We start from the raw sequence: 15,091 nt of genomic DNA on the forward strand, positions 1-15,091 counted from the left end.
AGTTAATGTAGGTATTCAAATAATGAGTAAATTTATTCTAAATTAAATATTTTATGGCATCCTAATCAATATATTCTACAGAGACAGTGAAAGAATATTTTAGAATGTCCTGGTGCTTAAAACAAAACAAAAAAAAAGGATTTGCCAGTCAACAAAATCAATCTGTTGTCTCCCTTGTAACAAATTTAACAATTCAAATACTTGATTTAGAAGTCAGTTGCAATTAATAAATATAAACTTTTTTTTTGAAATTTAATGAAAAATCTTTGGCATCTTCTTGCCGAAAAGAAAAAGTTGAAATTCCTTAACCTGGTAATCACTCTCTTGCTCTAAACTGTTATTTCCAGTTCAGCTTCTACTCTTCTATAACCCCAACTTTCCAGTCAAATAAGTATACCCTTTTTCCTCTACAAACAGACATGCCTTGTTCCTTCCTGTCCATACCCCTTTGCCCGCTCCACTTAGCAGAACTTGGAACACCAGTTTTAATTCTTCTGGTTACTGATACTGTTCTAGAGCCTGTTACTTAAACAACAATTTACTTTCTTAGACTGAAAGAGGGTGGCATGACTGCAAAACCACATTGCTTGTGATAAGTCTCCGCCCCACCAACCCTTTCTACTTGCTGCTTTACTGAAGCTTACGTGGTCAGTGATTTAGAAATAGATTTAGGATTGATTCGACCTCTTGTTCTGAAAGAGCAACCTTAATTCCTTGGTAGGAATGGTCCAAAATGTTCCTTGGCCTTGTCCCTTTGCCCTACTCATAGTATGCATGCATATACTTTTGAAGGTTAACTCCTGAAATTTAACAACTGTATCTCAAGCACTATTATAATTGTTTTGGAGACAACAAAAATACAAGCCATTCCAATTTATAAATTATGTCCCAAAATTAAATATTTAATTGTTTTGTTTTTAAGGCAATATATTGTTGCAGGTAGTCAGGTTTGGGGTTCCCAAACTAGTCTCTAGTCAACCCAAAATAATGTAGCTAAAATTTTAGGAGGACTTCAGAATTCAAAGAGTTAATATTTGGGGTTTTTCTTCCTTTACTGCAACTCACTTAGCTGAAGGACATCATGACAGCGCTCTAACTCACATGCTTTACACAGCCATTGCCTTCTTAGGTGTGGCAGATCACAAGGTATGTTCTTTTCTTTGTTCCTAACATAAGAGATTTTGAAAAATTACCACAACTGTAACTTTAAAAGTGCATTAAAGTAAGTTATCAGTAATTTACAGTACTGCCTGACATTTAAGTAGTTCGGTAATTTAGGATATGGAAAAAACATAATAGTTCCATTTCTTCCAATACTATGTATTGAAGGATTGAGTGAACCATGTGTTTCTAATCAAACTTATGTAATTTTATTTATAGGGTGGAGTATTATTGCTAGTACTGGCTTTGTGTTGTAAAGTTGGTTTTCATACAGCATCCAGAAAACTCTCTATAGATGTTGGTGGAGCCAAGCGTCTTCAAGCTTTATCCCATCTTGTTTCTGTGCTTCTCTTATGTCCATGGGTCATTGTTCTTTCTGTGACAACTGAGGTAAGAGCAGGAATGTATTGGTCATAAGTAAAATGAATTGCTGTTACTTATAAATTTTAGTTCATTTCAGTACATTGTATTTTATTTCACTTCGAGCTTACAAGTGTTGTAAGTTATCTTTGCTTTTTTTCATAATTTTTGAAAAATTTTTGGAATTTTTATTGCTTATAGAAAATATAAATCAAGTACTATCACATATATATATATATCCCTCCCATTCCTGTAGCTCAAAGGAATCAGTTAAAGACATAATTTAGGAGGTACCTGAGTGACTCAGTTAAGCATCCGACTCAGGATATCGGCTCAGGTCCTGATCCCAGGGTCGTGAGATCAAGCCCCATGTTGGGCTCCATGCTGAAAGGGAAGCCTGCTTGGGATTTTCTGTCCCTTTCTCTTCCTGCCCGTCTCCCACCCACATGTATGTACATGTGTGCTTGCTCTCTCTCTCTCTCAAAATAAAATAAATAAACATTAAAAAAAAAAAAAGACACGGTGCCTGGGTGGCTCGGTCAGTTGAGCGTTTGACTCTTGATTTTCGCTCAGGTCATGATCTTGGGGTTTTGTGGGTTCAAGCCCTGTTTAGGCTCTGCACTGACCCTGTGGAGCCTGCTTGGTTCTCTCCCTCTCCCTCCCCTTCTCCCTCTCCCTCCCCTTCTCCCTCTCCCTCCCCTTCTCCCTCTCCCTCTCTCTCTCTTTCTCTCTCTCTTCTCTCTCTCTCTGCTCTTCCCCAGCTAGCACTCTCTGTATCTCTCTCAAAATAAATACACTTAAAAAATTTATTTTACGTGCGGTAACGCAACCGATCCCGGAGAAGCCGGCGGGAGCCCCGGGGAGAGTTCTCTTTTCTTTGTGAAGGGCAGGGCGCCCTGGAATGGGTTCGCCCCGAGAGAGGGGCCCGTGCCTTGGAAAGCGTCGCGGTTCCAAAAAAAAAAAATTTATTTTAAAAAAAAAGACACAATTTAATACTTAACCATGTGTTACTTATACACAAGGATTTTGGATCACTTAGTATTTATAAAATTATTAAACCATAATGCTTTTGTTTTTTAATACTTTAGGGACTACTAGGAAAATGCAGTAATATTTTATATCTCTTATATTTTGGCATTTTATGAATCATATTTAATCACAGTATTTGTTTATATATAAAGAGATTAACTAAAACATAAGATATGAACTTTATACCTGTGCAGTACTGACAATTTCTTTTTTTCTTCTCTGTTTAATTTCTAGAGTAAAGTCGAGTCTTGGTTTTCTCTCATTATGCCTTTCACAACAGTTATCTTTTTTGTCATGATCCTGGATTTCTATGTCGATTCTGTTTGTTCAGTCAAAATGGAAGTTTCCAAATGTGCCCGCTATGGATCCTTTCCCATTTTTATTAGTGCTTTACTTTTTGGAAACTTTTGGACACATCCAATAACAGACCAGCTTCGAGCTATGAACAGAGCAGCACACCAGGAAAGCACTGAACACGTCCTGTCCGGAGGAGTGGTAGTGAGCGCTATATTCTTCATTTTGTGTGAGCACTTTTCCCCTTAGGAAATTTCATCTTATGGATTCTGGTGTGGAAGTCATTTACTTAATTTGGGAATTTGTTCAGTGCTTGCATTTAGTGCTGACAGGTACGGTGTTGGTTTGGTAGCTTAAGCTTTTAAAGCCTTTATAATGTTCATGGGTTTTTTTTCCTTTTTTTAGCTGACAACATCTTATCATCTCCTTCTAAGAGAGGACAGAAAGGCACTCTAATTGGATATTCTCCTGAAGGAACACCTCTTTATAACTTCATGGGTGATGCTTTTCAGCATAGCTCCCAATCGATCCCTAGGTTTATTAAGGAATCACTAAAACAAATTCTTGAGGAAAATGACTCTAGGCAGATCTTTTACTTCTTGTGCTTGAATCTGGTAAGATTTTTAAATATTAATGACATACCTTAAAAAGTTTAATCTTTTAATTTTGATATTTCTGGTAGAATTTTAGTAATTACCAAAATTTCTGATCATCAGGGGCTAAAACTATATTTTCTGTAAGTAATAGGAAGATTACAGGATCATATTCAGACTACTTATGCAACTTTTGAGGCATTTTAGTTGCATCAGTTTAGCGTACTATTTCAAATCAGTAAATATAGTATCCTGTAAAGATTTTTATCTACTTCTTACAGGATCTCACTACAGACCACAGTGCTAACATTTTGTAGCCTAGTTGATTGAGTTCTACAGTCATATAAATGAAACTGTCTCCTTTTAAATGATGTGTAAGATGAACCTATCTGATTTAGTATCTTAACAGTTTATATGAAATGAAATAAAATAGCAGTTATATCATCAAGTAAGGTTTGTGTAATAAACGGTTAAAATTGTCATGATTGCATTCTGATAAATGTATTGAAACAGTATTTCCCAACACATTCCTCCCCTATTTGTCTTTAAACATATTTTAGCTTTTTACCTTTGTGGAATTATTCTATGGAGTGTTGACCAATAGTCTGGGTCTGATCTCAGATGGATTTCACATGCTCTTTGACTGCTCTGCTTTGGTCATGGGACTTTTTGCAGCCCTGATGAGTAGATGGAAAGCAACTCGGATTTTCTCCTATGGGTAGGTACCTTGACCATCAAGGTGATGTAACAAAATGAAAAAATTCTCAGGGCAAATTCCATCTTAGGAAATAAAATTAAAAAAAAAATTTTTTTTAATTTATTTTGAAAGGGAGAGAGAATATGCATGCATGCGTGAGTGGAGGAGGGGCAGAGAGAGGGGGAGAGAGAGAATCCCAAGCACGCTCCATGCTGTTAGCACAAAGCCTGATGAGATCATTACCTGAGCTGAAATCAAGAGTTGGCCCCCCATGCACTGAGCCACCCAGGCACCCCAGAAAATACAATTGTATTACTTTTAATACAAATAATTTTTCAGAGCTTTTTTTTTTCTTTAATTTGAATTAAGTAAGAGGAAATAAACCAAGCATGATACTGAATGGCAGTGAGCTCAAGATTATACTCTCTGCCAAATCCATCTTACATGGAGGTAGCAAAAATTAGTTAGATTTTGAGCTCTTTGCCTAACAGTTTCTTTGAGACAATGGAATGTGCATGGTCATTCACATCTTTGCTGTTATAAACAGTATTCAAACTTTGAAGTGGCTATGCATGAAATGCCCTTTCATTAACTGAATTCATTTCAGCTGAATTCATTTCAACAAATACTAAAATCCCTGATTTATATGATGAATTTTGATAAGACCCTAAATAGATTGATAAATTCAGCTATTTTCAACTGTTTATATTCTGAAAGACAGAGGGGCCAAAGATACAAATAATTTTGGTACAAAGCAGAATCTGTGTGTTGTGACAGAGGTACAGAGCCCATCAAAGGCTTAAAGGAGAGAGAAGTAACTTCTTGCTAATAAATTAAGCAAGGCCTTGTATAAGAGAGAACATTGAAGAAGGACTTTGATAAATATTTAAAATTTTAACAAACATATACAGAAAGACTCTTTCAGCATTGGTGTGGTGTTTAAAATCTTGATAATTTTCTAGTCTTACTAATTATGTACATAATTGAAGATCTAGACTTATATATCCTCTTTTGTAACATAATAATGTTTATGCTTTAAAAATATTTGTAGGGGCGTCTGGGTGGGTTGAGCGGCCTACTTTGGCTGAGGTCATGATCTCACCATTTGTGAGTTCGAGCCCCACATCAGGCCCTGTGCTGATGGCTCGGAACCTGGAGCCTGCTTTGGATTCTGTGTCTCCCTCTTTCTCAGCCCCTCCCCTGCTCGCACTCTGTCTCTCTCAAAAATAAATAAACATTAAAAATTTAAATAAATAAATAAAAATAAAATAAAAATATTTGTCATTTTCCTTTCTAAAAATATTTTTTACATTTCTAGGTATGGCCGAATAGAAATTCTCTCTGGATTTATTAATGGACTTTTTCTAATGGTAATAGCTTTTTTTGTGTTTATGGAGTCATTGGCTAGATTAATTGATCCTCCGGAATTAGACACACACATGTTAACAGTAAGTCTCTTTTTTTCCTGTTTGATTTTCTACTCATAACCCCTTTAGCTTTCTCCATGCTAAAGTTTAACTACCTGTAATTATTGATGTAGGAAGGTTTTACTTTATTTTTATAATTTAAATTAACATAAGCTCTTGACCCTGTATTTACATTTACACTGCTGACTCTTAGAAATTAATCCTTTTCTCTCATATTTTAGCAGTCAGAATATTAGATGACATTCTAACACATAACAGATATCTTTCTGACTTATCCAGTGTTTTTGTATGAAGATGTGCTTTTATTTTTTTTTTTTAATGTTTATTTATTTTGAAAGGGAGCAAGCATGGATGGGGGAGGGGCAGAGAGAGAGGAAGAAAGAAAATTGCAAGCAGGCTCTGGCTGTCAGAGCAGAGCCCGACGTGCGGCTTGATCTCACAAACCGCGACATATGACCTGAGCCAAAATCAAAAGTTCCACACTTGCGAGTCACCCAGGTGCCCCAAGATGTGCTTTCAAATACCTGAGGAAATTTGCAAAATGTTAGCGAATCAGAAAAATACTATCATTTTAAAAGCTTTATCTTACAGATTATTTACTGTTAGAAATTTTTAATGTTCTCCCTGTATTGCCATACCTTTATATGTGCTGTTTCTTGAAGCTGGCATGCCCTTCCCTCACATCTGCCTTTCCACCTTCCTCAAGACTTTGCTTGTGTGTCTCAAGTGAGAGATTTTCCCTTAACTCCTGTCTTCCTTCCTCAGTTTCTTAGATTTCCCTTTCTCACTATTCGCATTGTATCTTGCTTTTTTTTTTTTTTTTTTTTTAAGCAACATTGAGTTAACTCCTTTGTCATTCTTCCACAATTAAAGATGTAAGTGAAGTATCTTGGGGACCTGAATGGTTTATTATTAAGTGTTAAATTCTAGCACCTGGCTTGTAGTTATGAATCTGGTTGGTGGAAGTATATGTTAGTAAAATGCTTTGGATTACAGTTTGGAAATATATTTTGAATTTTAAATGCTCACATCCTTTAACCTTTAATATTTATTACAGAAATACTTGCACAGGTGTGTAAAGGTGCATGATTCATTGTGCCATTGTTCATTATGGCGAAAAAAATCAATAAAAAGACTAATTAAATAAAGATGTTGTTTATAGAAAACTAGGTGCCCAGTAAGAAGAATGAGGCACATCTGTATATACAGGCATGAAAAATATTTGTAAGCTGTACTAAGTTAAAAAAAAATTTCCAAAAGCAGTATTATAACATGATGCTATTATTGGTTTAAAAGGGGATTGATGTATGTATTTTAGTACATGCATAGAGTGTACACTATTCTCTTAGTGACTAACTCAGGGTTAGAAGTATAAGGGGGATTATACTTTCTATGTTGTTTTTTTTTTTTTTTTCTGGTGAAATCTATACAAATGAAGTATTTATCATTAGAGGACAAGTAGTTGAGATGATGGGGATCTCTTTATGCAGTATTTGATTTAATTCAAAGTTCAGTAACCATCTTCAAGCTCATAAAGCTAACTAAAATTTTAAAGTCTGACAAACAAATGAGCCACAATAAGAAATACATAGTTTCCATATATGATTACTAAAGTAAATCTCTTCTCTTACATCCTTTGGAAATTGATTAGAATTATCTGTACCCGTTATTTTTATATATTCTTTTTATAAATCAAATGAATTTCTCTGAAGGAGAAATTGTAGACGTACATAAATTAAATAACACCCTTAACTATTACCCAAAATCATTTTGTAAGGATAATCAAGGATAAGTAACTTTATGTATCCTTTAGGATGTTGTTGTGGCATTATTAAATCCAGACAATGCCATTTATATCTTTGCTTTTCCATTATACTTTTTTCTTTTACTTTGGCAAATTTTACTGTATTTAAGACACAATAAGACTGTATGTATTTGGAATCTACTAGTTAGTAAATTATAATCATTGCCTTACAAACTGAAATTTACCTAGTAATATAAATGAGATTTCAACTACAGTGTATACTTAAGCAGTACTTTCAAACTTTATTTAAATAAAACAAAACTTTAGCATAATTTATTTATTCATAAACCATGAACCAGGTGCATATTATTCTTAATCACTTGCTTAAAGCAAGTCCAAATCCTTCTACTTGCCAAAACTTTGGTTTTTGGAAGTTAAAAATGTTTCTTCTAAAATACTCAAAAATCCGATTTTTAAAAATTTTGGATTTCCAAACAAAACTACATTAATAAGTAAATAAAATTTCTGAATTTCCTTATTGAACTTTGTGAGGTTTTACCATAAATACTTTTAAAACCATAAACAGAAAAACATTTAGATCTGTAGTAACTTTTAAGTAACAAATTTATTTTTTTAACTACAAATTGAAGGTTTTCTTTTCTCCTTTTACTAGCCAGTCTCAGTTGGAGGGCTGATAGTAAACCTTATTGGTATCTGTGCCTTTAGCCATGCCCATAACCATAACCATGGAGCTTCTCAGGGAAGCTGTCATTCATCTGATCACAGCCATTCCCACCATATGCATGGACACAGTGACCACGGACATGGTCACAGCCACGGATCTGCAGGCAGAGGCATGAATGCTAACATGAGGGGTGAGTCCTTGCCAAATATTGTCCTACCTTTCAGTTGTGTTCTGAATTGACACTGTCTTACTTGTATTAAGTATTAGGCTTCTGGTACAGCTTTATTTTTGTAAAACAATCTGTGGTTAAAAAATAAATAAATAAAGTCATCTGTTGTAGAAAATGCTCACATTGGTTCATAAATGTCAATTTTTAAACAGATTATTATAGAGTCCTTTTCCTGTGACATTTGCATAAATATTATTTGGAACGGGAACACTGAGTGTGTCATTATGAACTTTCACTACAAAAGAACCAGGAAATTTTTATTGTATTATAAATATACATGGGGGAATTTTTATCACTTACTGTGTTAAATTATATATTCTGATGGTTTAATAGAAGTAATTTGCCTAATGTCAAAACTTGGCTCATGTGTGATTTCTAGGAAAACCACACCATCATAAAACTTAACACTCTCTGTTACCGTTGCCTACATTTTTCCCTTTACCACTGGTCTGTGAATTGTTTGAGAGCAGTGACCTTGTTTTTTGTTGGTTTTTTTTTTTAAGTACCATCCCCTAGCAGAATTTCTGGTGCATAGTAGATACCCAGTATTGTTTATAAAATGGATAAAAGAACTAAATTAGATGTGCTTTAATTTTTAATGTTTTCATGTGTTTTACTTGCAGGTGTATTTCTACATGTTTTGGCAGACACGCTTGGCAGTATTGGTGTGATCGTATCCACAGTTCTTATAGAGCAGTTTGGATGGTTCATTGCTGATCCCCTCTGTTCTCTTTTTATTGCCGTATTAATATTTCTCAGTGTTGTTCCACTGATTAAAGATGCCTGTCAGGTTCTACTTTTGAGATTGCCACCAGAATGTGAAAAAGAACTACATGTTGCTTTAGAAAAGGTACTGTGTGTAATTTCTTTACTATATTTTTTCCTTTTATTGTTCTTTTTTAATGTTTTGTTTTATTTTTGAGAGAGAGCATGTGCACGCATGCAAACGGGTGGAGGGGCAGAGAGAGGGAAAGAGAGGATTCGAAGTGGGGTCTGCCCTGACAGCAGAGAGCCCAATGCGGGGCTCAAACTCACAAATGGTGAGATCATGACCTGAGCTGAAAATGAACACCGACTGAGCCACCCTGGTGCCCCTATTTTTTCCTTTTAAAATAGCATTTGAAATTGAGTAAGTTGACTCAACTAGGAATGTGAAAAATATGAATGAAGAAAATACAGTCTTATTTAAAGGACATAAGGGGCGCCTGGGTGGCGCAGTCGGTTAAGCGTCCGACTTCAGCCAGGTCACGATCTCGCAGTCTGTGAGTTCGAGCCCCGCGTCGGGCTCTGGGCTGATGGCTCAGAGCCTGGAGCCTGTTTCCGATTCTGTGTCTCCCTCTCTCTCTGCCCCTCCCCCGTTCATGCTTTGTCTCTCTCTGTCCCAAAAATAAAATAAAACGTTGGAAAAAAAAAAAAAAAAAGGACATAAAAATAAGTACTGAATAAATGGAGACATTTTTCTTGGATGGGAAACAGTATTGTAAAGATGTTGCATTTCTTTTATTTAAATCTCAGTGCAGTTGCCTTTCCTTGGGATTTTTGGGTTTTTTTCCTTTTGTTTGTTTGTTTTATTTTGTTATCCAGTATTACTTGGAAGCTTATTTGGAAGAGTTAATGCTTGAGAATAACAAAAAAAAACCCATAAATTACAGAATTAACTAATAGGATGCTGTTTGGTGATTATAAAGTTACGCAATTATCCAACACAAATAATAGTTTTGTTTTTGCGCAACAGTAAACACATAAATCAATTTTTTTTAAATTGGTGGTCCAGAAACAGACCCAGGAATTTATGGAATTCAGTACGTAGCAAAGCTTGGCATTTTTGATCAGTGGGGAGAAAGGGTGGACCTAATTAATATTTCTACTTAGTGGAATATAAAAAGCTGTATCTCTTTACCACCAAATATCAAAATGTATTTCTAATGTACTGGATATGTAAAAGATAAAAAATAATGAAGGTACTAAAATAAAATAGAAGAATACTTTCAGGGCTACAGAGGTAGAGAAAGCCTTTTTATAAGTTCGAATTGAAACCAGAAGCCAAAAAAGGACAGAAAAAAATCTATAGATTGGAGCAGTTAAAAATTGTTGATTGGCAAAAGACTCCATTAACAAATAAGAAATACAGAAGGCAGACAAGAGAAAAATATTTGCAGCACATATAAGCAACCAGAGACTTACTGTGCATAATTTTTTAAATTAAGAGAGTCTTGGGGCGCCTGGGTGCCTCAGTTGGTTGGGCAGCTGACTTCAGCTCAGGTCATGATCTCACAGCTTATGGGTTCAAGTCCTACATTCAGCTTGGAGCCTGGAGCCTGCTTCAGATTCTGTGACTCCCTCTCTCTCTGCCCCTCCCCTACTCACATTCTGTCTCTCTCAAAAAATAAATAAACACTAAAAAATTAAAAATTAAAAAAAAAAATAAGAGAGTCTTGAGGCGCCTGGGTGGCTCAGTGGGTTGAGCTCCAGCTTCAGCTCAGGTCATGATCTCACAGTTCGTGAGTTTGAGCTCCATATCAGGTTCTGTGCTGACAGCTCAGAGCCTAGAGCCTGCTTCAGATTCTGTGTCTCCCTCTCTCTGCCCTTACCCCTCTCATTCTCATTCTCTCTCTCTCTGTTAAAAATAAAAAAAATATTTTTATAAAACAAATTTGTTTAAAAAAGAAAGTCTTGTAAGAAAATGGACTAGAATATAAATCAGCAATTCACAGAAAAAACAAATACAAAAGAAATTTTTTTCAGCTTGTGGTTTGCCATGTCATATTTTCTTTTAAAGTAAGCCTCACCCATTGTGGGGCTCAAACTCACTCAAGATAAGAGTCACATGCTCTACCAACTGAGCCAACCAGGCACCCTTGCCATATCACATTAAATCAGGATCTGCTGATGAAAAGTTGGCATCTTGAATATTAAAGGAATAGCATCTTAACCCACTGTTTTCATAAATAAAATTAGTAGTTCCCTCACCTTCTTGTTATTAGTGAATACTACATTATTCTAAAAGTGAAAAAAAGTTTTATTTCAAAAATAATGTATGTCCATTATGGGAAAAGGAAAACTTCAAAATACAGAAAAGCACACACACACAAAATCACATATAATTCTACCACCTAGAAAGAAACCTCTTTATATTTTATTTTATTTTATTTTATTTTATTTTATTTTAATTTTATTTTAGTGATCTCTGCCACCAATGTGGAGCTCAAACTCATGATCAAGAGTTGCATGCTCTAGGGGTGCCTGGGTGGCTCAGTTGGTTAAACGTCCAACTCTTGGTTTCAGCTCAGGTCATGATCTCACGTTTCAGGAGTTCGAGCCCCACATCAGATTCTAAGCTGACAGCACAGAGCCTGCTTGGGTTCTCTCTCTCTCTCTCTCTCTGCCCCTCCCCATTTGTGCTGTCTCTGTCTCTCTCAAAATAAGTAAATTAAAAATATATATTTAAAAAGAAAAAGAGGGGCACCTGGGTGGCTCAGGTGGTTAAGTGTCCGACTTCGCCTCAGATCATGATCTCACGGTTTGTGAGTTCGAGCCCCACGTCAGGCTCTGTGCTGACAGGTCGGAGCCTGGAGCCTGCTTCTGATTGTGTGTCTCCTTCTCTCTCTGTCCCTCCCCTGTTCACGCTCTGTCTCTCACTCTCTCTAAAAATAAAATAAAAAAACATTTAAAAAGAAAAAAGAAAAGAGTTGCATGCTCTACCAACTGAGCCAGCCAGGTGCCCCTGGAAAGAAGCACTTTTAAAAATTGTTTTTCTATATTTTAGGTATTTTGAACATGGCAAAAAAACTATTTTGTGCTACTTTGTAAATTTTTCCCCATTTAATTATGTCATATTGATAAATACCTTTAATACATTTTTGATGACAGTGTCCTATTACATTATATGTGTTGTCTGTTTTTAACCAGTTCTCCATTACTAAGCGTAAAGGATATCTTTTGAACATGTTTCTATACTAAATAATATGTGAATGTATGTATCAACATGAGGAAACCATTTAGTCCATTGAATGTATCCCAAAGTTTAGCATCGGTAAAGTACCTCTTCAAGAAGGGAAAATGGGTGTGCAACTATTATTCACTTCCCATTCAGAGCTGTCTTCCCTCGGTATCACTCTGTTGGAAATATTTTACTTCAAGCGAGTTGTCCCTTTCCTTTCTCACTTCCTTGCTCTCCTTATTATCTTTTTTTTTTTTTTTTTTTTTTTTTTTTTTTTAAATTTTTTTTTTTTTTTTTTTTTTTCAACGTTTATTTATTTTTGGGACTGAGAGAGACAGAGCATGAATGGGGGAGGGGCAGAGAGAGAGGGAGACACAGAATTGGAAACAGGCTCCAGGCTCTGAGCCATCAGCCCAGAGCCTGACGCGGGGCTCGAACTCACGGACCGTGAGATCGTGACCTGGCTGAAGTCGGAAGCTTAACCGACTGCGCCACCCAGGCGCCCCTTTTTTTTTTTTTTTCTTCTTAAGAGAGGGAGAGAGAGGATCCCAAGCAGGCTCCACACTTGTCAGCACAGAGCCTGATGTGGGGATTGATCCCACGAACCTTGAGATCATGATGTGAGCCGAAATCGAGAGTCAGACACTTAATCATCTGGTTCCTGGACCAAAAAGATTGCTTTGTGTTAAATAAATTAGGCTTTATGTCCATTTATGTCACCTCTTTTTTTATCTTACAGATACAGAAAATTGAAGGATTAATATCATACCGAGACCCTCATTTTTGGCGTCATTCAGCCAGTGTTGTGGCAGGAACAGTTCATATACAGGTGGCATCCGATGTGCTGGAGCAAAGAATAGTACAGCAGGTGATCAGCTTTTCTTTTTAAAGTAATTTCAGTTGAGTTAATTCATGCATAAATTTGCACACATCATAAATTACACAGTTCAGTAATCATTTGTTCAAAAACATCAATCTTTTGGCTGTCTAAAGATAATATACCTTATTTTTTACATCTAGATTTGTTTTCTGCCCAAAAATGGTAAAAATTAAGTTTTAGTATTTAGAGCACAAGCTTAAGGTAATGTTAAAATATCACTTGTGATCCACCTTGGTTCCCAATAGGTTATCTAGAAATTAATTATTATAAATATAGCTCTAGATTAATAATAATCACAATAAAGTTGGCAAGGTATATGCTATGGTTGGAGGTAAGAATCAAAATAGTTTTAATATCCCTTTTCTAAACATACCAAATTGGAAACAAAAGCTGTTTTTCTTTTCAAATTGGAATGTCAGGTCAGTAATTTACAGGTCTTCTAAAAGATTATATTTAACATTTTACCAAGTAAATAATAAACATTACTTTGAGGATTATCTTTTTTTTTTTTTATGTTTATTTATATTTGAGAGAGAGCGTGGGCAGGGGAGGGGCAGAGAGAGAGACAGAGACAGAATATGAAGCAGGCTCCAGACTCTGAGCTGTCATCACAGAGCCTCATGTAGGGCTCAAACTCACGAGCTGTGAGATCATGACCTGAGCCGAAATCAGATACTCAACTGACTGAGCCACCCAGGCGCCCCGGGGTTTATCTTTGACTATCTGTGGCTATGAAAAAAATGTCCTATCAGTTATTTGAGACATATGTACTAAATGCACTAATCTAAATGCTTTAAAATGTATGGGTTTTTATGACAGGTTACAGGAATACTTAAAGATGCTGGAGTAAACAATTTAACCATTCAAGTGGAAAAAGAGGCATACTTTCAACATATGTCTGGCCTAAGTACTGGATTTCATGATGTTCTAGCTATGACCAAACAAATGGAGTCCATGAAATACTACAAAGATGGTACTTACATCATGTGACATAACTCAAGGATTACCTCTGGGGTATGGACAATGAAGATGAAATTGCTCGGTATTTATAATATTGCCAGAAGGAAGAAAATTGCACATAATTGTACAGAAACATTTTGCTGTATTTGAGACAAATTCTAAAGTTCCCTACTATTGGATCAAGGAATCTTTCATAAAGGAAATTTAAATACAGAATGAAGCATTAATTGTACAAGTAAAGTAATTTCTTGAATTACGTGTATAATGAGAATCTTAAAATTTGAACATGTGTCACATCATCTTCGAAAATGAACATATAATGATGGATTCTGGTGAAGACCAAAATTACTTCTGTGTGTTTACTTTCTGTCATAAAATATCTCCATTGTAAATAATGTATTTACATGTTTATTACAAAGACCCAAATGAAAAATTTTTAGTCAATTTTTTGCATAGCCCTAGGATAAAATAGGAATAAAAGTTCTATATTTATGGATTTTCTGTATATAAAACTGGTTTCTAATTATAACTTAAATCCATTACGTAAAAGCTGTATTGCCACTTTAAATGTAAACTAAATTATTTAGGAGAAACCAACCACTGAAATGAGACAAGCTGAAATGAGAATAGGGAATTAAAACATTATTGATGTATTGAAAACCAACCACTCTGTAAAATAAATTTTTTTTACTTTTGGTAATATTTGCAAATGAATAATTACTTTATTAGGGTAAAGAATTTTACCAAGTTGTGTGCATATTATTCGATCACTTGTCTTCTTCCTCTGTAGTAGAATGTTCCATTTCTTGTAATGCATCTGCCATTCCAAGTTGCTTATCAAGCTGGTATCCACGCAGTGCTAGGGTTTTCATCTATTCAGTTAGCTCCATATTTTGTGGAATAGCCAGTTGAGAGAATCGTAGATAATTGTCAATTCATGTTTGAATTTTCTGCCTTTAGACTAACGTAATTTTTTTTTTAAGTTCTGGAACATGTAGATCTATAAGAAATATCAAAGAAAAGGTAGTTATTTTAAAGTTTAGTAGGTAAATCTTGTCCATAAGTATTTGGGCACCATGACATCAAAATACT

The 15,091-nt window shown here is 35.3% G+C and overlaps 1 protein-coding gene across 1 annotated transcript in view; it reads left to right on the forward strand.

The window, feature by feature from the left end:
* Positions 1–14,701, forward strand: part of SLC30A5 (solute carrier family 30 member 5) — a 35,969-nt gene extending 21,268 nt beyond the window's left edge. The window contains 10 exon segments of the mRNA XM_030322305.1: positions 1,070–1,146; positions 1,381–1,551; positions 2,785–3,073; positions 3,250–3,458; positions 3,998–4,155; positions 5,453–5,582; positions 7,979–8,180; positions 8,843–9,069; positions 12,899–13,027; positions 13,859–14,701. Coding sequence (XP_030178165.1) covers positions 1,070–1,146; positions 1,381–1,551; positions 2,785–3,073; positions 3,250–3,458; positions 3,998–4,155; positions 5,453–5,582; positions 7,979–8,180; positions 8,843–9,069; positions 12,899–13,027; positions 13,859–14,029 — 1,763 coding nt within the window. The 3' untranslated portion in view covers positions 14,030–14,701.
* The last annotated feature ends 390 nt before the right edge of the window (positions 14,702–15,091 follow it).

This window comes from Lynx canadensis, chromosome A1 (genome assembly GCF_007474595.2).
Source record: "Lynx canadensis isolate LIC74 chromosome A1, mLynCan4.pri.v2, whole genome shotgun sequence".
Classification (NCBI taxonomy): domain Eukaryota; kingdom Metazoa; phylum Chordata; class Mammalia; order Carnivora; family Felidae; genus Lynx; species Lynx canadensis.